The 27,274-nt window shown below is 35.9% G+C and overlaps 1 protein-coding gene across 4 annotated transcripts in view; it reads right to left on the bottom strand.

The window, feature by feature from the left end:
* The window catches only part of LOC136837170 (integrin alpha-PS2-like), a 753,892-nt gene that overhangs the window by 83,211 nt on the left and 643,407 nt on the right, over nt 1-27,274 (bottom strand). For 2 of the 4 annotated variants that reach the window (XM_067101840.1, XM_067101839.1), the window contains exons 7-8: nt 18,708-18,883; nt 12,205-12,558 (exon numbers count right to left, since the gene is read on the bottom strand). In XM_067101840.1, the coding sequence (XP_066957941.1) occupies nt 12,205-12,558; nt 18,708-18,883 (530 nt within the window). The remainder of the gene's footprint in view (nt 1-12,204; nt 12,559-18,707; nt 18,884-27,274) is intronic. The other 2 variants (XM_067101841.1, XM_067101842.1) reach the window with 1 other exon arrangement.

Below are 27,274 nucleotides of genomic sequence, written 5' to 3'. Positions count from 1 at the left end.
AAAATACGTTTTCTTCTTCGGTTTAACGTGCTTTTATTCCCAAAAACTTGTAACAATTAATATTCCATCTGATTCCCAACTCTTTGAAAGAATAATTTGATGACAAACAACAGCTCACCTGTTTAGTCTCGAAAAAGCTTCCCTTCAGCAACATGAGAATCAGGGGTTCCTGGTACGTATGTTTCATGACTAACGGTCAAAATACCCGACCCAAGCATCTTTCTTCCCAGCAGATATAATTATTGCGCTTAATTTAGGGCGAAAAGTTCGAACGTGTTTAGATGTTTTTATGTTTTTAGATGCAAATTTTCAGTGGCTTTTCTTTTGAGCTGTAGCTGCGTCTGTCAACATCCATTTATGCTGTTTCTTTCGCAAACCTATCCGTTGATTACATGATGAACCCAAAATGTCTCTTCAGTTTTGTTTTAAAATTGTGTCTTTCCACCGCTCTGACAGCCGGCTGTGGGCGGGTTTGAATCACGGGATAGCCGATTGCAGCTCGGTAAATACAGAAGTCTACTGAAGCTGCTGGAAACTGTACAAACTGAGCCATCTCGATGGCTCAAAATCACCGACTCAACGAAAACTGAAAAATACGTTTTGCTGAAGTCGGTTCGATAAATGTCACATCTCACAAAAACTTCAAACAATTATATAATATTCCATCTGGATTCCCAACTCATAAAAAGAATAATCTTGATGACAAACAACAGGTCATACAGTTTAGAGAAGAAAAAGTAACCTTCCTCTTTCAGCAAATACATAATACAGTTCCAGTCACTCCTGGTGGCATTATGTAGGATAACTAAAAAAAAAAATACATGAGGAAGCATCTGAAAGAGAGAGAGAACCCAGATATAATACTATGAGTGCTTAATTTACTCCCGTCAAAATGACCAATCCTTTTCCTTCTTTTTTTTTTTTTTCATAAAGATTACAAATCTTTCACCTTTTCTTTAAACTTATAATTTTATCCATTTAAGAATACGGATTACATCCCGCACATTAACATAAATATATCAAACAAATATTAAATCTGCTGTTTCTTTTCCGTTGTCTGCAGAAGGATTTTTATCCCTTGAATGACTTGGAAACAAAATTTTTCAGAATGAACAGCCAACAAAACCAATATTTTGACAAAAGTTAAGTCCACCCCCATAAAAAAGTTTTTTGTTTTAAAATTGGTCATGCACATTTTTTGCAATACAGATGCTGAACGAATATGCAAGTAAGACTTCTTCGGCAGTTGAAAGTTCTAGAAACTGAACCATTCGACGGGATAGCTGATTGCAGCCCGACGAGGATACACACCTGTTCAACTGAGGGAAGTCATGGAAACTACACAAACTCTTGTGGAAGAACATTCTCGATTTCGAACAAAATGGCAACTGCTGAGCCTGGAGGAACTGAAACAATGGAATGCCATTATAAGTGGAAATTGTTTGAATTCCAGTTGCAACAACTTCTAAATGCTTGTTGTCTTAAAGCTATGTGATTAAATGCTGGAGAAAATTAAAATAGAAGGTGTCCCAATAAGACCGGATAAAAAAATTCACGGAAAAACCACGACTTAACACGATGCGCAATTAGAAAGGAGAAAAAGTCGTTTCTTGGCATTTTACCACGTTTATATCACAATATCGGCTCAAGATAATAACCAATAAACATATTTACAAAATATGACGCAATGGATATATATATATATATATATATATATATATATATATATATATATATATATACACATATACAAATTATATATACAGTATCCCATGATGTATGTATATATATTGTTAGAGTATTGAATTTATGTAAATAACCTATTTTTCTTTCTTGTAAATGTTTTGCAGTTCATATTTTTCCCGTGTCTGTGTGTTTGTCAGCGTGTTGTTTGGGTGTTTGCATTCTGTCCTTGAATTGTTTAAAATTGGAGCGCCACCAGGGATTGAGATTTCTTGAGTCATAGTGTTAATAACCCTGGATTATATATAACAGTGTTACATTATTTGTACTTGCTAATTTGTAAGTATTGCTATATTGCATTTAAGGTTTGTTGTGTGTGTGTGTGTGTATTTTCTGCATTTTATTGTGTTTAATGTTGACGTTATTTCCGATGATCTTTATTGATAATCGATTTATTTGTTACTTACCTGCTTGTTTTGCTCAAAAATGTCTCGCTCAATTTAAATGTGCCTGGAGTTTCGTTAATTTACATTCGTTATTGCTTTGGTTTCATTATTCTTGTTATCGTCTCATAAAATCTTTATAATTTTAATTTATTTAAGAAAAATAACAAAATCTCGTACGTGTTTACCTTATTCTGTACATTAACATAAATCATATCAAATTTAATGCTATTTAAATTTGAGATAAGAGCTTTTATAAAAATTGTCTAAGTTAAGGCATCATTAAATCTTGAATGACTTGGAAAGGCAAAATTTTTCAGAATGTGACAGCCAAGCAAACGGATATTTTGACAAAAGTTAAGTCTACTTCCCATAAAAAAGTGTATTTTTGCTTTTGTACAACAATAACCATGCACATTTTTTGCAATACAGATGCTGAACGAATATGCAAGTAAGACTTCTTCGGCAGTTGAAGGTTCCCCAGTTATTGAACCATTCGACGAAAGAGCATGCAAATCGTTTCGAAGCCAGACGAGGAGACACACCTGTATTCTTTGAGGGAAGTCATCAGACGCATTTCGTCTCTTGTGGAAGAACGTAGATACAATTTCGGAGAAAATGACAACCTTGCGTGAGCCTGGAGGAACTGCAAACAAGGAATGCCATTATAAGGCGGAAATTTTCAGCGATTCCATCTCTAAGTGGACTTCCTAAATGCTTGTAAATTATATATATCTGCAGGTATATATATATATATATATATATATTAAATGCGCTGAAGAAAATTAAAATAGAGCTTTGTACAAAATAAGACCGGATAAAAAAATTATATATAAAAACCATATATATAACACGATGCGCAATTAGAATATATATAAAAAGTCGTTTCTTATATATTTATACCACGTTTATATCACAATATCGGCTATATATGTATATATATATATAAAATATATATAGTTTACAAATATATGTATATATGTATATATATATATATATATATATATATATATATATATATATATATATATATATATATATATATATATATATATATGTATATATGTATATATGTATATATAGTATATATATATATGTATATATGCATATATGCATATATACATACAATAAACTATGTAACTATTTACATATATATATATATATATATATATATATATATATATATATATATATATATATATATATATATATATATATATTTCAGTTATATATATATATATATATATCTATATATATATATATATATCTCTATATATATATATATATATATATATATATATATATATATATATATATATATATATATATAGAGAGAGATATAATATACTATATATATATATATAATATATATATATATATATATATATATATATATATATATATAATATATATATATATATACTGTATATCTATATAATTTCCTTCGCTGCCTTTCTGTCTCTGAGTGTGTGTGGCTGTGTGTCTGTGACTCTCCCCTCCCACTTCCCATTCCCCTCCCCTTCCCCTTCCACCCCCCCATCCCCACTCCCTTCCCCCCCAATGCAGGTGGTTCATAGTTACCACATGAGGTTAATTAAACACTTCAATAAATTCTAAAGGCCAAGCAAGTTATATTTATAAGATGTCTTCACTACTCCAGGATCCTTTGAAGTCGTCTTCAGCTCCTGAAGCATTCCTTGAGAAACACCCTTTGGATTATAACGTCTTCTTGAAGTCTTCAAGAATCCAGGATCATGTGAAGCCGTCTTCAGCTGGAGAACCACCCAATGGATTACAAAGCCTTCTTGAAGATGTCTTCATGACTCCAGGATCCTGTGAAGTCGTCTTGAGCTCCTGAAGAACTCATGGATAAACACCCACTGGATTATCATGCCTTCCTGAAGAAGTCTTCAAGAAACCAGCTGTCTTCGTCTCCTTCTGCTGCAGCCTCGCAAATCCTGAATTGTGCATTCAAACAAACAAACATACATATCATGGAGAAATCCAGAATCTGTATTCAGAATCATTCCACTCAAAAATCCAATGGGCATTTCTCCAGGAATTCATCAGGAGTTGAAGACATCTATTCACTACTCTAGGATCCTTTGAAGTCGTCTTCAGTTCCTGAAGACGTCTTCAAGACGACTTTGTAATCAAATGGGCAGTTCTCCAGCTGAAGATGGCTTCACATGATCCTGGAGTCTTAAGACTTCAAGAAGATGTTATAATCCAATGGGCATTTCTCCAGGAATGCTTCATGGAGAAATCCAGAATCTGTATTTGGAATCATTCCGCTCAGAAATCCAATGGGTGTTTCTCCAGGAATGCTTCAGGAGCTGAAGATGTTTATTCAGTACTCCAGGATCCTTTGAAGTCTTCTTCAGCTCCTGAAGATGTCTTCAAGAAGACATTGTAATCCAATGGGCAGTTCTCCAGCTGAAGACATTATCACATGATCCTGGAGTCTTTAAGACTTCAAGAAGATGTTATAATCCAATGGGCATTTCTCCATGAATGCTTCAGGAGATGAAGACATCTATTCACTACTCCAGTAACCTTTGAAGTCGTCTTCAGCTTCTGAAGACATCTTCAAGAAGACTTTGTAATCCAGTGGGTGGTTCTCCAGCTGAAGATAGCATCACATGACCCTGAAATCTTTAAGACTTCAAGAATACATTATAATCCAATGGGCGTTTTTCCGGGAATGCTTCATGGAGAAATCCAGAATTTGTATTTGGAATCATTCCACCCAGAAATCCAATGGGCGTTTCTCCAGGAATGCCTCAGGAGCTGAAGGCATCTATTTACTACTCCAAATTAAAGTATATCTTAGTTTAACCAGACCACTGAGCTGATTAACAGCTTTCCTAGGGCTGGCCTGAAGGATTAGATTTATTTTTATGTGGCTACGAACCAATTGGTTACCTAGCAATGGGACCTACAGCTTATTGTGGAATCCGAACCACATTATAGCGAGAAATTCATTTCTATCACCAGAAACAAATTCTTCTTGTTCTTCACTGGCCGGTCGGAGATCATCCTTTGAAGTCATCTTTAGATCCTGAAGACGTCTTCAAGAAGACTTTGTAATCCAATGGGCAGTTTTCCAGCTTCACATGATCCTGGAGTCTTTAAGACTTCAAGAATACATTTTGATCCAATGGGCATTTCTCCAGGAATGCTTCAGGAGCTGAAGACGACTTCAAAGGATCCTGGAGTAGCTTGCTTGACCTTTAGAATTTATGAAGTGTTTAATTAACCTCATGTGGTAACTATGATCCACCTGCATTATGAGACTCACAGTAAATACTAATCCTGTTATACAAATTCAATATTACATCAGAACTTTAACAAGAAACTAGCAAATGTGAGCGATAGAGAGCATCTGCTAGTGTATGGATATATGTGTGTGTTTGTGTGTGTGTGTATGTGTGTATATATATATATATATATATATATATATATATATATATATATATATATATATATATATATAAAAATGATATGTCTTATAATATGTGTGTTTTCTGTAAATTTAATATGTTCCTGTAATTTTTTATATATTCTCTCTTATATTTGTCATATGTTGTGTGTTGAAATATCAAACCTCAGATCTTAAGAGGGTTAGTTGACTGTGTGATAAGATACAATTCTCTGTGAGAGTCATGTTTGCACAGCTGGGTAGGCCAATGTTTATTCAGGCGTCAGGTGTACAACCAGGGTAAAACCCCTTTGTTTTGAAGGGTCCTGCCAAACCAATTAAGTTGTCAACTAAAAGGGAGATGAGATGACAGATTTAGATAATATTTATTGACCAGGGCGAGGGTAAGCGAAGATTTGTTTCCTTATCTACTTAAGCTGTCATTAAACAGAGATATGGGATGACAGATTTTGATAACAGTGGCTGGTCTAAAAGTTTGTTGTTTGCACAAGTGTACATACAGGAAATCCCCTGTCAATTTAAAAGAATGTATGCTGACTGGCCTAGATAGCTCTTTGGAGCCAGGGAAAAATTCCTTTGTTTATTTTTCCTTCTCCAGGGAAAAAACCTTGTTTATTCTCTTTTTTCAAGGGAAGATTCTCAGATTGACCCATTTCCAAAAAATGCCTAATTGGCAACATAGGTTTATTCTCAGTAGAATTTTGGGAGGCTGTTCAGTCCAGACAGAGATTCTATAGAGTTTGTTTAGGTTTTGTCTCTCTCTCTCTCTCTCTCTCTCTCTCTCTCTCTAATCCCACTCTCCCTTCAGAAGAAAGTAAAATTTGTGGTCACACTCCAGACATATAGTTTAAGATTTAAGTTTTGGTGAAGCTGTTAGTCTTAAAGGCGCCATATAAAAAGAGTGTTTTGAGCTGCAGCAAGGGATTTACCAACGTGATAAAAGCTTGTATAAGGTAAAGTGGGTTTTGCTTATTTTTACCAAGGTAAAATAAGAGTGTCAGGTAGATTTTGTCTTAGTGAAATTATTGTTGATAAATCTTTTGTGCATTTTCTGTGTGTTCCTGTGTTTGTGCATTTTCTTGTGTGTTCTTGTGTTTACAACTTCATAATTTTACCCAAACTTTTGTGTTGGCGATTTAATGTTTATTTGATTAAAATTTTACATATTTTTATACTTTAACATTGTGTACTTGATTTGATTTACGTTTGTTAAGATTTCTTTTTCAAATATTTAGTAATTCTTAATAGTATGAATTTTGCTTAGTTAACAATTTCTTGATAAATTAAAGTTTGTGAATTAATCTTGCTTAAGAATTAATCAAATCTTGAGTTGTTTTCAAGTAATGGTAAATTTTTCAGATTGTGAATTATTCTAATTATAAATTTTGAAGTTAAAAATGAAATTTTGTATTTAAAATTATTAAACACAGTGTTTCATTTGTTGACCACCAATGAATAGGGTTATTTGTGTGTGCATAAGGCAAAGTGATAAACATGTTTTGTTCTCCTTCAGTTTACTGAAGTGAATTAAGACCAGGGAAACAATTATACTGCCTCACACATAACTTGATAAACTTAATTTGATTTTTCAAGTGATAAGTAAGTTTAAAGGGATCAATGTTACCTTTAGAGTGTTTAGTTGTAATTTTATTGTTATTAGGGTTCAGGTTTCTGGCTGAAGTGAGGTAAATTTTTGGACTTTGTGATTAGCTGTGTAATAACCAGGTATTGGTACACTTATATATACAATATATATATATATTATGTGTGTGTGTATATATATATATATATATATATATATATATATATATATATATATATATATATATATATATATATATATATATATATATATATATATATATATATATATATATATATATAAGCTAAAACCAATCAGACAATTATTATTTGATAAACAAAGGCAAGCAATAATACAACAGTATTGTATTTGAAATCCATTAAGAAAAGGGTTGAAGCACTATTCCCTTTGTAATGAAAGAACAAGGGAAGGGTGGGGGGGTGGGGGTGGGGTGGGGTGGGGTATGGGATCATTAGGGCCAAGAGATTGGAGGATGATCAGCAGAGCGGGAACTATGAAGGGAAGAGGGAGGATGGGGCGTGAATGAGCCACCTGGATGGTAATTAACGAGCCACAGCGGGTCGTTTTACAACACCTAAGTTTAAGCTTATTAGTGTCACCTCAAGAAGAGTGTATAGGGTGACCTAATGAAGACCCACCAAACGAACTTTATTTCTGACTCAGATCAAAGACGGAACCGACCCCCACGATAAAGGACCTTCGTTATCGACGCAGAAAGAAAACTGTTCCAGATATCAAAATATACAGATGTTATAACCAATGGGAGAGATAAAGAGATCCATAGCAATAGCGAAGAATTTATATATATTTGAAGTATATTACTGATTATCAGTATTGTCAAGACAATTTTTTGTCCAACATAAGTAAATAAAAGTATCTGTTTTGCAATGTATACGAATCCAACTCCAATTTTACCTAAGGATAATTTCGGAAAAAAAGTTTCATTAGTAAAACATTAAGATTAGCCGCCGCAAGTATATCAATGAAAGACTGCAATGCTGAAAATGATAAAGAAACGCCGATAAAAGGGTAGCCGCAATACAAAACAAGCAAGACCCCGGACAACTTGCAGTTCTTTCTGGATCCGAAGTCGGCACAATCGTCAAGCATTCCTCTCCGAGGCGCAATCAAGAGGATGGGGAATCTGCATAAGGGCTCCGAGAACAGTTCTTCGCTTACGCCCACTGACATTCCCAGTGTCTGAAGTAATAGCTTTCTTTTGCAAAGCTGATGGGAAGCACTTCCAGACCTCTGAGAGTTGCAGAGGGCCACGGACACGGGCATGTGCCTAGCCCTATGTCAAAAAGGTGAGGCAGGGTCACCATGCACCGCTGAAGACACTCTGTTACCTGTCTGCAATAGCACCCCAAAGTACCCAAAGGGGTGTTCCCTCTCTCGTCTTCCCCTTTATTCTCTCTTCTCTTTTCTAGATGCAGCCACACCTCTCTTCTCTTCTCTGACGCCTCGTTCCTATTCTTCTTCTTCGAAACACACCAACATTCGCTTTTTTAACATCTCAAGAAATCGACTTCGCTTATATAATGACGATCTCTTTTCAGGTAGGCACACTGGAATACACATCTATTCCAGTGTGCAGCCATGCGCTTGTATTGGAGGGGAGTATCATAATCAACATTTTCAATGTGAAAACCGTGTATTCTTTTACCGTCGTTATAATTTGGAATGACTCTTCCATTATTTTGTTTAATGTTACTTCAGTTTCTTGTTGTTTGGCCCTTTTCTTATTTATCTTTTACTCGCAAAGTCCTCTTATCCATTGATGCCTCGAAATTTTGCAATTTACAGCAGTTTTACGCGAAGAGGTACATACTCAACAGCAAATAAAATACCAAAATTAATAATGGAAATGATCGTACACAATGGTCTGTAGAATACAGAAATAAATTTTGACCTCACATCGGGATCGAATCCTGTAACTTTTGATTGGAAGGACATTCGTCTCTCAATATAAAATTGCTGGTGCCATATGGCTTTAATGAGGAAATTAATTTCAATAAGAATGAAAATGGCAACGAATGGATATATGTGATTAAAGGTTAGCACATACATTAACCCATAGACATGATACAGAAATCCTGCAATTGCAAGTATAAACCTCCCCGCTGTGAATGCGGACATTAAGCAGTGTGATTTCTCACATACCTGTAACAAGGGAAGAAACCTCAGCAGAAATAAAACTGGAGTATTTCCAACCGTTAGCAAACAGAAATTTGACTTTTAACTAACAGAAACGACTAGGATGCTTGGTAAGTAAGAAATCAATTTCTGATTATTACCCACGGAGATGTTTTCTTGTTATTACATTTTTTGTAATCGCCCTCCATAAACACTTCAGGAACCATTTTTCTTTTCAGATGGCAAGGCGGGAAATATCATTTATTTAGCAACAGGTCACAGTGAAAAATTCAGCATCTACCTTTATCAAAAGAAACCATAAAACACAAGGTGAAAGCATAACAAAAACAAGTAAAAAATGCACCGAAGTTTCTTCGGCGCAACCAAGTTTTCTGTACAGCCGCTATAGCGTATAATCAAGGCCACCTAAAATAGATCTATCTTTCGGTGGCCTCGGTATAATGCTGTATGAACCGCGGCCCAATGAAACTTTAACCATGGCCAGGTGTGGCCTATCCTTAGATATCGTTGCCAGAAGCACGATTATGGCTAATTTAACATTAAATAAAATAAAAACTACTAAGGTTAGAGGGCTGCAATTTGGCATGTTTGATGATTGGAGGGTGGATGATCAACATACCAATTTTCAGCCTTTAGCCTCAGTAGTTTTTAAGATCTGAGGGAGGACAGAAAAAATTGCGGACAGAATAAAGTGAGGACGGACAGACAAAGCCGGCACGATAGTTCTCTTTTACAGAAAACTAATATATAACAGAAACGGCACGGTATCTGCACATCTCAAGTTCACATTAACCCATTTGATAATAGGTGGAAAAATATCACACAGCAAGAATGAGAATTGAGAAAGGAAGTCTTTTCTGAAATCACAGAGACACAAGCAAGGTGTTACAGAGCTCTGCACACCCCAGTCATTTCATACCAAGAAAGAGATGCTAAAGCAGATAAATTTATTGCAACGAGAGTAGCTATATATAGAAAACGAGAGAGAGAGAGAGAGAGAGAGAGAGAGAGAGAGAGAGAGAGAGAGAGAGAGAGAGAGAGAGAGATTAAAATCAAAGTAGAAATCAAACAAAACTCATCCTAGCGTCAAGAATATTAATATAAAATTCTTAAAGATTCCGAAGTGTGAAAGCTGCGGTTTCCGTGACGTCTTTCAAAGACAGATGTCATAAGCAGAGGCCAGATGCTGGCTACCATTTGCATTGCAAACAATGTCGTTACCTCTTGACTGGCAATCACGCAAGTCTTAATTAATTACGACTAAGATTGGCACGCGATCTATCAAATCGTTTTTCGTCTTTACGCAATCTTTGCTTTTTTTCATCGACAATTACAAACCGGGATCTGATTCGTTGATTTCTTCCTGTAAGTGCGCCACGTTCGGCCTTAATCCCCTTGTTACAACCTTGAATAGAATAGAAGGAGACCCCGGCTTCAACTAAGTGAGATCTTTTCTCTCTTCAGTCTTTTTATAACTTTGAAATCTTAAGGATACCATCAAAAGAATATTTTTGCCAATAACTGAAGCGCTTACTCAATATCAGGGTGCCCACCTGACACGTGCACGGGATTCAGTCAGTCTCGAATTCGTCAGTTCACATCGAACAAAATGTGATTGCTGTAAGATCTTCGCTTTTGGTCATTAAAAAAAAAGCAGAAGAAATGTGACTTTTATCAAGTTAAACTCTAACGCTCTAGAAATAAGAAGTGAACGAAATCAGGAACAATTTGCTTGAAAAATACAAGTAACATAAATATAGGGCTATACAATAAACTGTAACATAGCATCAAAAGACAAATAAAGCTTAAATATAAAGCCATATTAAAGTATAAAATAAATATGCTGATATAAAATCAAAACACCTAAAGCAAGTTTACTTCACAGCCAAAATGAAAGAAAACTAAATCAAACAAATCACAAGGTATACATTATAAAAGCAAACAATTAAGCTAAAAGCAAAAAATATGAAAGCAAACACTAGTCTCACGAATGACACAGAGCACACAACTAACTACAGAGCCTCCTACCGCAAACAAAACACAGGCAAAGCAAGGTAAAAATAGCAGCAATAATAAAACATAATCATAACCTTATGAAGAAATATGACTTGGGTACAAATTTATAGTAATACGACTTTTCATCAAACAATGATTGAAAATACTTGTCTACAAGATATATTCCAAAGACCACACTTATGTACTTACCAGAGGACTGAAAAAGTATATCATGTTATATGGCTCAGAGATTGCTAAAAATACAAGAAGTTCATGTCACTGATAAGAATAGTTGCATAATGAGTTTCAGAGAAAGCAGAGTGCCATACTTGATACGAAACTACGAAGAAAGTTATAGAAATTGACTACTCTGAAAGACAAAAAATACGTGTTAATCCATAACAATGAATTGAGTAATGGCGAATACCTAACACTTGATGCAAACACATTCATGAAGCCTTACATCAATCCAACTTACAGAGCTTCTCTGAGTGTGTTACCATATGTTTAATAATAATCCCAATGTGCGAAGGGACGGTCATTTAGGTTTTTTAGTTAGTCACTACCTGATAAGGCGACCTTACCACGAACGTGTCACATTCAACAGCAAAAGTTCTGGCAATACTTTCATCTTGCGCCGTTCCACAACATTGACGTGAAGCGTTAGGTCTGCTGCTTCTCCTTTACTAAAACCTCCGGCCACTGCTAGCCAGTGGCCAAAATGATCTTTCGCAAAAGGAGAACGCAGAGGCAAATGGCTAGGCTTATCAATACCAGTGAACAACATCGAGGGACACAGATTACAACACAGATGCCACATTAAGTTACGATGCTGAACAACTTGGCTGATGCTCTCGTAGCAAGAGCCATTCACACACTACCTTTCCAGTCAGGTTTCCTTTGGTGTTGGCACCCCGGGGGACCCCTACCACCAGGTCTTGACCGGGCAGGCCGTCAAATTCCCCAACGGCCATGGAGTAAGAACCGTAGGAAGTTTCATCTAGGGAATCCTGCGTCAGGTTCCAGATGTCGATCGCCTCATATCCTTCATGAGCCCTGGGTTGGAAGAGGAACCCAGACTGCTCGAACCATTCTTGCCAGGTGAGGGGCGGCTCCTCCTGCTCTCGGCGACCACTGCTCTTGCGGGACTCGTCCCTTAAGCCTACATACCTTCTCAGAGCCAGCTGTCTTAAGCTAGGCGGCTGCTCCTGCTGCTGTCTCTGATTTTGTTGCCCCTGCAGATACTGTGTCATCAACTACTACAGTCTAAATAAAATGACTGAACGCTTCAGTGACCTGTCATACCCTGATATCTGTTTGGTTCACGGAAAATTCAGCCGCCGCGTAAAATCAGTCAAGGTATAGAATTAGACATTCAGCATAGACACCATTCCCTGTTATAAAATAATGCAGTTCATTTATCTATGTTATAAAATCAACAAGGTGAAGTAGTATCAAGATTTCTGACTTATTAGAGTAGTGATGCGAACATTTTCTAAGAAGAAAATTATTTCAGCATTTCCAATCTTTTTTATATGATATTGAAAAAACGTTTGGGTGAATTGAAATACAGTATAACATTCCTCAAGAAAGAAAAGCCACAATAAAACTATAAAATTACGCGGTAGACATACATATAATACAACACAGGTTAGATATACTGAAATTTCATCTCCCCAAAGACAAATCACAAGCTCCAGATATCCGATTCAAGGAAAAAATTCATTAAAAATATTCATCCTACTAATCCAATCATAGGCTGACTCTACATGCTGCTGCTGTAGCTCAACTGTGCGCCTGACACTCGTCTTCCACGTTTGAACTTGATTACATTTCATTTTAAAATTGAACAATTTTACATTTGTACACACACACATAGCATAAACCGGCCAGGAACAACATTACAAATATATAAATAAAAACCTCACAAATAAGTAGAACTAATGCTTCCTTCCAAAAACATATAGCTTAAACCTACATATGTATACTTTCATACCACTACAATGACAATTACCAGCATATACATTCAAACATGGCGAACTTATTAAACCTGATCGAATAAAATGTACCGGGTAAAGCATCTACAGATATGGAACAAGTTTATTATAAAACTCTCCTTCGGAACCCAATCCTATCCTACTATTTATGAGGTAATACAATATCGATACATCTCCCTCTATTCAATTACAGCCACTTATCCTTTTGCAAATCAATAATTCATGCTGAAGACAAACTTTTTCGTGCTAAATTGAATTAACTGGCCATCCATCAATCACGTTTTTCATGCATCGTTGACTTTAGAGGGGGAAGCTCATAAATGTGCTGCTTAAGTACAAGGTGTTACGCTTGAGTAAATCTTAGCTTCCCTTGCTCCAAACATTTCATGCAAGACGAGGACATTATGTTCGTCGAGTGGCAATGTACGGAGTCACCTAAATCTCGACTTTGTCCAAATTAATTGAAACTTACATCCACAAAACCACATAAGAATGTATGCTTTTATGAATGCATGTACCATTCACTGTTACCATACATGTATTGTAATCTCAAAGCAGCCTAAACAAAGATAAAATTGTTACGTGCCCCTGTTCATTGGTATTCTTCTTGTACATCACATAATGTAAGGTCTTTCAATGTGCATCAGAGGTCCCTTTTGAATGAAAACAAGTGCAAAGAAACAGTTTTTCTATAAAATATTCCTTTAGTAACTTTATCATCCTTTTATCGAATGCACTACGCAAACTTTAAGAGTAAAGTTCTCCTAAAATAACACTGAATAACAACTAAGGCCAATAATTTTTCTCCTATACTGGGTATTGACTCTGGAGCCTTGCCATCCCATTAACTTTTCTCATGCTGCAGCATAAAGAGACCAGCTAAGACATTTCTCACCCGTCGTCAACGAAGTTCCTACTTACACGCCAGGGGCCTGAAGGCAAGGAACAACTAATCCTTGGCTGTCCCAGAAGCCGGAAGCATTCATAGTTTTGTGGGCAGCAGAAGCTACAAGCAGCAGTCATGCCCCCATGATCTGGCCCTTCCGACTCGAATCACGGAAAGGGGGACCAACAAAGAACTGCCACGCCAGAGGACTTAAAAGTCTTTGCGGGAAGAAAAATCACCAATAGAGCAACAACCATCGCCAAAAAACTCAATCCCTGTTCTTACGGTGTATCTCGAAGTACCAGTTATCAAACTGAGAAGAGTGCTCACCACTTGACCGCTCTAGTCCTCGTCACAGCAGCTAATGCTTTAGATGCGCATCTACATACATCCCATTTACAGTTGTTCTGCAGCGGCAAAACGTCCCATGCTTCTACTGGTCCCATCAGAGGAAAACAGTCATTTTGCATTTGGTCGGCGTAAGTGTATGCGTGTAAAATGATGTTAAGATTTATCATGTAATCGGCACTTAAGAAAATTCAACTTTCCAACATCCTGATGGGCCAAGGTCTTTGGAATAATATCAAGGTTTACTGTCGATAACTGGTTGGGATATCTGAAGTAAAAACATTTACATTTTACAATTTCTTGCCTTCATTTTGATTTATGGCCAAAGTAACTTGGCTAAATAAACTATAAGTCATATTAAATTAAATTCTGGTACCATTCTCAATCTCTGTTATGCCATGCTATTTAACTGTAATTCTTTCATTTACATGAACATTATGATTCATGCTTCATGGGAATAATTTGTTCTTTTATTAAAGTTGTCTCTTTGCATTCTGGGAATTATGCAACTGTATCACTCATTCAACATCCCACACCCACCTTCCTAGTATTTAACAAAAAATACTGATTTCAACATTGTCAGTTTTTTCCAGACAGAGTGTTTTCATTTGTTGATTTGGATATGTGGATGAGAGCGGGTACACTTCCTGCATGATTGACCCGTGAGCGAGAGAAAACTAGATAATATGCTAGTGTTTTATCAAAGAAAATTCCATCGATGTACATTTTAGAGTGCACTACAATTGCATCAGAAATTAAAAACCTAAACGTGGACTGAATTGGAAATCTGAAGCATGTTTCACTTCGGAAAAGTGTTAAAATATCTGAAATGAGATATCAACATGCGCGCAACTCAGATGTTACTAATCTCTGAGCATCATGATACTTCCAAAGTCATTTGTTGTTACACTGATGAATGCCCTTCTACTGTACATCTATGTTTATGTTCAACTTTATTTCTGCACAGAGATTTTTCCCGTTGTTTCATTCTGTGATGCATGTACGATGCTTTCGTTTTCAGATAGCATTTTATCTTTGCACAGTGACTTTTTTTTTATTGATTTTGCTCTGCAATGCATGTACTATCTTTTTGTTTCCTTATGTCATAGATTTTGCTCGACATATTTTGTCTTGTCTTATAATATTGCTCCGTGTGGTGTTTTATGAGCAGTATCAAAATTTTCGCGCTTTGCTGCAATAATTTTGTTATTTTTGCAATCACTCAACATCTTTTTTTTCCCTACTGTGTTAATCCAAGTCCCTTCTTCGGTATTTGCAAGTTGCTTTCATTTATTACAGGTTAAATTGATTGTAGAATACATGTTTGTATTCTTTCCCTTTTGCGTCTCATTACGTTGTCCTTGGAATCCATAATATTTCTGTCTTGTAGGCAGCTAACTGGAAACTGAATAATACTAAAAGTAAACAAGGTTAACGGATTCAAATTGTGGTAAACAAGACTAAGACAAAAACAAGATAAAGATTGGTGATGGAGAAATTACAGTAACATCACAAATGAGTACTGCGCATCAACAAAGGAAGAAGTTTTACAATTTCCCGGTTCTAATGAGAAGGGAAAGTCATGTACGGGTCACTGAGGCTTGTTGCTGATTAAGCTGGCCTTATGCCAGCATGGGCTCTTGCTCATAGAGCAGCCCGTAATCACTGAGGCTGTGCGGAAGGTGTAACTTAGGAATCAATTTCTGTCTACTTATATATATATATATATATATATATATATATATATATATATATATATATATATATATATATATATATATATATATATATATATATATATATACTCTATATATATAAATATATATATGTGTGTATACACACACATATATATATACATATAATATATAATATATATATATATATATATATATATATATATATATATATATATATATATATATATATATATATATATATATATATAAATATAAAAGTAGACAGAAATTGATTCCTAAGTTACACCTTCCACACAGCTCAATGATTACGAGCTGCTCTATGAGCAAGAGCCCGTGCTGGCATAAGGCCAGCTTAATCAGCAACAACAACCTTCAGTGACCCGTACATGACTTTTCCTTCTCATTAGAACCGGGAAATTGTGAAACTTCTTCCTTTGTTGATGCGCAGTACTCATTTGTGATGTTACTGTAATTTCTCCATCACCAATCTTTATCTTGTTTTTTTCTTATCTTGTTTACCACAATTTAGAACCCATTAACCTTGTTTACTTTTAGTATTATTCAGTTTCAAGTTAGCTGCCAACAAGACAGAAATATATATATATATATATATATATATATATATATATATATATATATATATATATATATATAGTTTATACATACATATATATACATATATATATATATATATATATATATATATATATATATATATATACATATACATATACACAGTATATATATATATATATATATATATATATATATATATATATATATATATATATATATATACGTACACATATATACAGTACATATACATACATATATATGTGTGTGTGTGTGTACGTATATATGTTTCAGTACTTTGTAAGAAACGCGATTGTTGTTGGATGTTCGTCGCCTCTTACATTCTAAATAGAAATATGGAAATCTATCTATCCAAGCGTGAAGCACCAGTCCTTTCTCTTATAAAGAACAGTGATCTAAAACGAATATAATAATAATAATAAAAAAAAATTTAACCACGTACAGTATCTCCAAACGCTTTTCAAATCACTATTTTGAAATAAATTATCTTAAGTTATTTCAGTGTCTAAAATATTTGAGGTTGTCAGCAGGCAAACACCACAGACGTCAGGGTATGTACAGTTTAAACGCACATTCGAGACCACCAGGATCAGACTCATTAAAAAAAAAAAAAAAAAAAAAAAAACTCAGCAGCAGAAAGCAGAGACAGCAGGATGCCTAAATCCAGCAGCAGGTACACAGCAGCTCTTTAGGCACACCGGGTTATTTCAAAGGCCTCAGCAGGGCACTAACTTCAGAAGCACGATCATAAAATTTATGGCCTTGCGTATTCCAGGCTCCAATAATCTCGGTGTGCCAGCTAAAATTGAATTCATTTCTCATAAAAAATTATACCTTTCTACCCAAATATTTTTTCGTTGAAAATTGAATAGTAGGTTCCAATGCAAGTGTTTTGATATGATAAAGTTTGAAAGACAGGTGTTACATCTTACTTCATTTGATGGAAAAACAGACAGCCCAAAAGTCTTCGCCAAAGGAATCAAATAAAGTTAACAAAACTCTAGCAGCACTCCTAATATCATCCTGTTTCTATGTAATTTAATGGTAATTGCCAGAGTGACTTCACGAAAGCCAATTTAAAACGAGCTTCTTGAGTTTGCGAACGTGAAATTCCGAAAGTGGACCTTGGGTAATAAGAGTAAGCTGACAAACTGTTCAGGATTAGGAATGTTAATCAAAGAGCAATGAATTAATACGAAGTGTGGCACCTGAGCCACCTGAACGATGAAAAGGAACGACGGCGAAATATGCCACAACATCATATGGAATAGACACAAGATAATTTGGTCCCTTGCAACATTTGTATACAATTAAAAACTAAATATATACATTCAAAAATAATATAGACTGACTTCTACAACAAAGTGCTCTGTTTGCGGTTTGCAAATTGAATGCACAGTCATTCACTGCCGTATATGTCTGAAAATGTACAAGAATAATTAAAAAGAACTTAAAAGTATACTGAATAAAAATGGGAAAATACTAGATATATAATAAGTACTCATGCCAATACGGACACAAACACATACACACACACACACACACACCCACAAAACGAATGACCCTTACCTTGGCAGATGAAAATTTCCGGTCGGTTAAGCCGAATTGTTTTAAGGCTAACATGTCCTCACATGAGTCACTGATTTTTGACCACTGTATTTTGCCACCAGTTCTACCTGGTACTTATCTCGACATGAGCACTTGACTGGACAGAAAATTCTGGTACAGTAAGAATCCAGTACCAGCTCTTGCATTAGCCAAGACTAACTAGATCATGTAACAAACTCGTTAGAGAGCTTCCAAAACACAATTATCAAACACAGATGGGCAAACAGACTCAATCTTATGTGTCTCCTTCTCACCTTTCCAGTATAATTGAGGCCTTTGGGCACCCCCAGTGCCACGTCCTGCTGCCCATCACCAGTGAAATCCCCCACAGCCAGGGAATACCCAAGATACTGGTCATCCTCAGTCGCAGGACCTTCATGCGTCATCTTATAATCGTTTCGCTCGGGCAGGGACAGCGAATGGACTTGGCCTACACGGACAACGACCCACAAGCGCCAAAAGTAGGAAGAGAAGAAAAAAAAAAAAGTCGTGAAGACACATTCTACAGCAGCTGAACGGCGTTTAAATTCTTTCTCGACACTTTACACCAAAACCTCTGAAGTTGACATTTATATCAGACTGACATGCAAGCAAAAATTTAACTATACTAACATTAATATCAGTGCAACGAAAAATGAGCAAATAAAAATGAAGATAGAATATAATTTCTGTAACAAAAATAAGACAATATAAAAAAATCTTTGTTTATTCTTTATGAGGTAAAATAACGTAAAATTAACATAAAATATGTTAGGGGTTGGCAACCTCATCCAGTTATCCATTTTAGTATGTGTCCTTAACTACGTCAGTACTTGCTTGTAACAAAAATAAGACAGACCAGATGAAGACATTAGGCAATGCACTTTTTTACTACTACATGACGCACTGATTTAATCAAATACAACTAATTCAGTACCAACTGTATAGAATGTATGAAGACCATATTAATGTACGAGTACCACACCTGTATTTTAATGTACTACAACTGAGAGCACAAACAACACAACAATCAAACATGAGCATTTAGTTCCCTTTCATTATTAATCCTTGTGAAATATCAACCCAATGCTCGCCCAATATCTTTCGACATTCTGCTGTGTTGGTGTCAGGACATAAATCAAATCTAGCATTAATGGTTACCTGGAAATATAATCAACCCCTTCCGAAGGTCTGTAAATGAACAAATATGTTATATTGAAGAAAACTTAGGGTACCTGAAAAAATTAAGATAAAAAAGACAACCGGACTAAGTCATGGGAGGAGGTCCAATGAGAGAACTAGGATTCGTTTTTATCATTATATTCTAGAACGTTTGTCTGAACCTCTTTCCATACCTCGTCCTTCACAATGGAGAAGCAGAAGCAGTGCAGAGAGCGCTAAATGAGGCTGTAATATTTCAACACTTGATTCACAGAAGGTGGTAACAGAAAATCAAATAGAAATTTAAATGCCCTTCCAATAATGAAAGTAATCTTATGTATAACAGTTTTGCTGCAGTGCAAGACAGACAGACAGAGAAAGAGAAAGAGAGAAGTACCACCAATGCATCTGGACTGTTAATATACTGATAGGAAGGCCATTCATAATGTGCACTGACGATGCAGAGATGGTCCGTCACTCTTGCATGGAAACTGCCTACTCCCACATAATGATCAACTTCGAAAGAAATTAGAGACGAAAAGGACCTCTTTTTCATTTGACACTTGACAGCACAACCAGAATTTCTGACGTGGTGTTGCCACGGTATGGAACAAAGGTAAACATATTTAAACCAGAATATGAAAGGGAAAATATATTCAAATGACACTGTTTTTGGTCCATTTTCATATGTAAAGACGATTGCCCAATTACCTGAACATTATTTCGTCAATATGAAGTCAAAGTTAAACGTTTTCTCATTGTGGAGCAAGTTAGACGGTTTCCAGAACTGAACAAAAATGATAAAAATAAGACAGGTATTGATGAAGGCAGTGTCTGATGTGCTGGTGTAGTTAATAAGAAAAAAGTCTTATTGAATATTTTGAAGGTGTGAACCTCCTCTCGTGAGGTTCACATTACCTGTGAGGGTTGTCATCCAGCCTTGTCCTGAAACAGGAAGTTTTCATATTCATACAGGGTACGAGAATAATCTTCTTATATTAGTTACATTATGGCATGAAAAATAAATATAAATACTTACACAAACCTTCCTCCAGGATCAAATACATAATGCTAGGGTATTCTGGAAATCATGAAGTGGTACTGCTTACATCTAAAGAGCTAAAATCTTACACCCCTACTGTATACTCTGGGCCACATGGATCTATAGTACATTCAATAAAAAATTGTCGCCCGTGGTTGACCAAAAGATTTAAACGGTAACATATTTTGATTTATTATTGAAGATTAATTCTCATCATTTTTTATTTTTTAAATTGATCACGAAGAGAGAGAGAGAGAGAGAGAGAGAGAGAGAGAGAGAGAGAGAGAGAGAGAGAGAGAGAGAGATGGTCCAACAGACGAGCTAGTTCGCTTGGGGTCAACGTCACGTTCGGCTCTTTTTGCTACCTCGTAAATATGGCAGGCAGCAGGTCATAAAGTACGCAGTCCTATTCACTGCACTTGCTTATGGCACAGACTCAAGCTACAGGGACGTGAATTATGGCTTCGCGCCATGAACTGTGCATATTCAAAGCTCCTTTACCTAGATAGTGGAAGGTCAGTCCGTGTCAAACACAAAGAAACCTCGAGGTCTGGTATGTTAAGCCTTAATGTTGAGACATAATGGAAAAAGGCTTACACAAAAATAAAAGTAACCCACATCTAAAGAAAGATGAACAAAAACTTTCAAGCTTCTCTAAACAATTAAACAACAAATGCACCGCACACATTTTACAGTTAACATGTTTTATACAAAATCTCGCAGAAAAATACAGATTTATACAAGAAATAACTATTCGAAAATAATGATAAACATGTGCATTTGTGTTTATATAAATTTCTCAGAATATATACTATCTTAAAGTTTAAAACGCTCGAACGAGACCTAATTGCCAAGGCTTCTGAAAAGCTCTCGACACACCTGACGCCTCTGACACCTACAAATCTCTCATTCACCCTTTCAATACACGAGGACTTTAATGAATTCAAATGCAGTTGTAAGAAAAGTAAACAAACCACTGCAGATGTATAAAGAACTCTTACATCACTAACAGGTTTATTCAATAGGATAATAGCTTTTTTCTTTATCAGTGCAACTGGGATTTGAATGTGATCTTCCGATACTATAGGTAATGCTAACGTACTGCTGTGGTTCAGTTCTATGTAAACATAATCTTCATCCTAACATAAACAGCCGGAAGTTTATATACCTAAGAATAACCTGGGGCAGAGAGAGAGAGAGAGAGAGAGAGAGAGAGAGAGAGAGAGAGAGAGAGAGAGAGAGAGAGAGAGAGAGAGAGAGACGTACATCTGTATCAATACGACTCCCTAGGTAAAATTTTTCAAGTTCTTTTTCAACACTGCACTAGCTCACTAGCATCACTCGTCGACTCTAATGCATGATGAAAACTAACGCAAAACAAGATGGTCTTGGTCAGATTGCAAAAGACACAATAAATTTTAAACGTTCAAAATACATTTCAAAAAAAAAAAAATTATCAAAGATCGGAAATGACAACAACACTCCATATGGCGATTATACAAGAAACTAGCCTCGTCATGTAAAGTTTCTTATTTTCTTTCTTTTTTTCAAATTTTCAGCTGAAACCCCTTAAGACAGAGTCAACAGAATTAAATTTAAGAGGGCTCCAAAGGGAAATCAATCAGCAGAGTAAGAGCCAAGTTACAGGAAAAGGTGGTAAATAATTAAATATGAGGGAACAGAAAAACCAATACATCTGACATTCAAGAGATGTCAGCAGAGAGCAGGAATGAATTTGCCCCTTGTTTAAATATTGGAAGATCAGACGACTACACAAAGGCACTAGGCCAACTATTCCACATTTTAGTTGTATCCAAAATAAAACTCTTGGCAAACTGAGTAGTATTAAGCCTAATGCTAGGAAATGACACACTGTTTGCAGCAGCAGCCTGCCTACTGCTGCGAGCAAAAACCGCTAGATCAGGTAAAGAAGAGTTCAGAGGATCTTTGTTGTTGTAGAACATTTTATGCAACTGACATAATGATCGCACAGGTCAACATTTGCTGTTGGCAAAATAAACTTGACTGATGAAAAAACTCTATCCAAGGGTTTGAGATGAGAATCAGACCGGAAGACTACATTGGAGAACAGTGCTCCAAACAAGGAAGAAGAAAAAAGTTAAAACACTTACATATAAAAGCTCAATCCTGGAACATTCCAAAATATTTTTGCAAGATACCAGGGAAACAGAGAGTGTGATATTATATACATACTTCTCCAGAGTCAATTTCTTATCAAAATTTACATCTAAAATCTTTAAAAACGTCACTGACATTTAAAACCGTGCCATTTAAATGTAAATCAGGATGCAAATACAAAAGTGTTTTGGATCTGATAACTATCATACATTGAGCTTTATGCTGCAGAGACTACTCAGCTCTTGAATATGTGCCAGATCTCTGTTCAAGGATTCTTCAACCACAGGCCTAAGACATGGAGAAGGAACAACATCTAGAAGAGTAGCACCATTGGCGTATGAAATCAGTTTATTTCTAGATTCCTTTAAAATGTTGTCTTTGAAATCATTGATAAAACAATTAATTTGTGATGACTGGATCTAGTAGGCATGATAACCCATATCAATATCTCTTGGACTGAACTAGTAAAAATCACCACAGTAAGTTCCAGCCACCCCAAGGCTTGGAGTAAAAATAACACCGGATGGAATAAATGTAAATCTGCACTAATCTTGGTCCCAATGGCTTGGCCTTTCTTTGGATCTATGATAGATAATTTAGGTAGGCATTGAGTGGACATTTCAGTGTCGGTTATTTCAGAATTTAGTTCAAAGATTCCTAAAAATCCCACTGCATAACAACAAATGAGTTGAAGTAGAGACTGCAGGAAGGTTTGTTCTACGGTTTCGCGTTCCAGCGAGTCTCTTGTGCGAATAAAGCAGTATACACAACCTTCGTGAAGATCGCAGTGCCACAACAACCAAACACTTCCAGTGAAGCATAGCACACCTACGATACTTCACACACACTGACATAAACAGCATTCTCTATAGACTGCATCTGACACTGCCATCAATAACAAAGCACTATCTGAAGCAAGAAATTTTAGAATTGATGTAAGGTAAACGTTTCACTTTTTCGGAGGCAAGATTCCTAGTGAATGAATTTCATCTTTCATTTCTCTAAAGATCTAGGCATCGTTAAATCTACTGAATAGAGTGACCATTTACCAGGCCAAATCAAAATGTTGCTGCTAAAATTCACGCACTTAAAATAACAATGAATAAAAATGCAACTCACACAAAAGCTACAAATTATCAGTTTTTCGCTGCAAACAAAAGGTCATGGAGAGAATCAATGCTACCTCCGAAATACGTCTCCTTCCTATACAAGTGAACTTGTTTGAATTAAGGAAACATGCTGGCAACACAGCGCAAAAGGTTTTCTGTGGAGCGCTCACTGTGTAAGTATTGTGGAACTAGAGGGATTTTATCAAAGCTTAAACGAATGATTCTGTTACTGATTAAGTTACATTTTCCTTGTCTTATAGGATCAAGAGAGGATTGTGGGAAACCCTCTTTAGATTACCTTGTTAGTAATGAAGAGAATATTCAGGAGATCGAAAGTCTTCCGTTTCAATGGACCAAATTGTTTTGCTTAGTGATGTTGCTCTAAAAAAATTCTTTAAAACTGGCGTTTTTTCCTCTCTCTCTCTCTCTCTCTCTCTCTCTCTCTCTCTCTCTCTCTCTCTCTCTCTCTCTCTCTGAGAACCTGGGTGAGTAGGATAATACTTTGTTTTTACATCGACGGTTCTTGAGAAGTATGTAAGTTTTAGACAACAACCCAATCTAAAGATGGATATACTGTCTCTATACACACACACACACACACACACACATATATATATATATATATATATATATATATATATATATATATATATATATATATATATATATATATATATATATATATATATATATATATATATATATATATATATATATATATATATATTATATACGAGAAATTTTGCCACTAAGCACGTGTTACTTTTCTCTTATTTAAAAATGACAATAGAATCGTTTGATGTTGAATTCACCATGCCTTGAGAATAACTTAAATCCAAGGGGGTATCAAGAGAGTCTCAAGCTGATATCTACTCATGTCTATAATGTGGTACCAACCTCATGCACGGCAGAAATGTCATTGGCATAAGCGTGGCAATAATAAGTTTTCTTTTCCATCCTCCAGGCGAACGAAAGCATCCCGGAGAGCTAAAAAGCAGATGAAGACTAGAGAGGCATGCAATCTCTTCGGAGTTTATTCTGAAAAACTCCATGATGGAACTGATCACAAACTAAGGAGAAACTACAAACCAATCATTTACCGACGACACAGAACAACGGAAGACCAAAGGGAGATCGCAACAAAACCAACAAGAGAAGCAATTAGCTCCGGAGCTTTTCATGTCAGGCATATCTTTACGAGTATAAAAGCTTTGAGCGGATACCGCTCGTGCTTGGAACTCATTTCAGTTACTGCCTACTGAAGTCACTGAAATGCACAAAAAGAAAGAAAAAAGTAATCACATACACCTTCAATAAAGAAGATAACTTACCTATTAGGTGGGATTTACTAAAACTTGAGAGAGAGAGAGAGAGAGAGAGAGAGAGAGAGAGAGAGAGAGAGAGAGTTATTGTAACGGTAGATTGAATTGCACCGAAGATGGAGTCTATTTCGATTAGCGGCGAGCAATCCTCGAGCGGGACGGAGGAGCGCTGGTGCATCGTTTTATTGCCGTATATATATGACCCATTTCCAGTCTGTCATAAGGGTGGAGGGAGGTCTTACCTACAGGTAAAATATGGAGGTATGCAAAGTGAAAGCCAACGGACGCACAGTTAATGGAAAAGTCAAGGAACGGCAAAGTAATTGCCCCGCCGTAGATTAACACAGATGGAGTGCGTTGGTCACATCACCATGGTATTACAGAAACTGGCCACGCAACCAAAAAACAATGAATACTGCGCTGAAGGGAATAACAGATCAACAGATAGGATGAATGATACAACACTCCTGACACATCAATACCGTTTGTCTTCTTTAGGAGGCAAGAAAAACATTGTTGCAAAGAATGCGCTCTAGTTTCAGTAGGTAGTTAGCACGCCGCTTCTCTTGACGGGACATCAGTGAAAAATTATTGCGGGCAGCATATAACGGAGCTACATAAAAAAAAAAAGAAAAAGATTGACGGTGGAAAATGCGAGAGGCGTAACTACCCCGATAATTTGGTTTTCCGCAAACTGACGCCAGCCGGGGATGACCGCCATCAGGTCTAGTCCTGATAGCGATCTCTCCGACAACCTGACGAACATAGTTAATCGATGAAGACAGGTAATTTGGATGCTGGGGAACCCAAATGCACCAACCCCAACCAACGACAAAAACTCCCCGGCAAGAGAAAACAAAACAGCGTCGACATTCTCCTAGAATCTGAAGTCAGACTATGCAGCTGCATCTTACCTCCACAACTGACTCAAGGACTGAGATAAACAAAAAGGTCGTAATTACTCCGAATAATACTCTCGACATGTGCAAAACAAACGCGGCACAACTTTCCCAAAATAAATTATGTGCCACATTCAAACACACACGCACACGCGAGATTGTGTGTGTGTGTGTGTGTGTTTTGTGTGTGTGTGTGTGTGAGAGAGAGAGAGAGAGAGAGAGAGAGAGAGAGAGAGAGAGAGAGAAAGATTTATATTAGTCATCAATGTTCGGTCTTTTTCATTAACTTCATCGCTGTGCTCTACATGATGATTAAATTATTGTTAGAATCGAGCGCTGAATTATTATTATTATTATTATTATAATCGAACAATGAATTACCATTATAATCGAACTTCATTTTGTCCATCAGCAGCCACAAGAAATCAAATCGTGAAGTTTCTATACTGTTATGACGAATACCGCTTTAAGCGACAAAAAATGCGCTCAACATTTGCCAGTCATAATAAAATGTTCCAGTACAAAACAATTTACATGGAAACGTATTTTCCTTAAATAGATGTTATATGCTCGTGAACTATGTATATGTGTGTATATATATATATATATATATATATATATATATATATATATATATATATATATATATATATATATATATATATATATATATATATATATATATATATATATATATATATATATATATATATATATATATATATATATATATATATATATATATATATATATATATATATATAATTGTAAATTGCATTATGAGCGGCAGTAGACTTTTATCCTTGGAGGTCAGGTGAGTAACGTGACCTAGTTCTGATATACGAATGCAGGTATGTAATGGAATGGTGAGAAATAAAAGGACCAAACGGCCAAATCTCAAGCAGCTCTAAAAGTGTTGAGATACTCTGTATCTGAAGGTAATGCAAGCGTCGACGCTGAGGATTGACCGACTCTCTTCTTCATTTCTCATGCCTCAACAGTGAGAAAGTGAAGAAAGGCAATATCGCGGAGATGACCAAAGAGGCTGGGTCACATATTCCAAGAGATCTCATTAAAAGCTCATTTAAGAGGAAGAAAACCGCTGGCCAGAATGACAATCGGCTAAAATGCTTGCAGTAAGAAACAGCTGTCAGTACAGGAGGCATAAAG

Source organism: Macrobrachium rosenbergii, chromosome 58 (assembly GCF_040412425.1).
Source record: "Macrobrachium rosenbergii isolate ZJJX-2024 chromosome 58, ASM4041242v1, whole genome shotgun sequence".
NCBI classification, from domain to species: Eukaryota; Metazoa; Arthropoda; class Malacostraca; order Decapoda; family Palaemonidae; genus Macrobrachium; species Macrobrachium rosenbergii.
The sequence above is the reverse complement of the archived record's forward strand: the minus strand, read 5'-3'. Positions and strand labels throughout refer to the sequence as shown.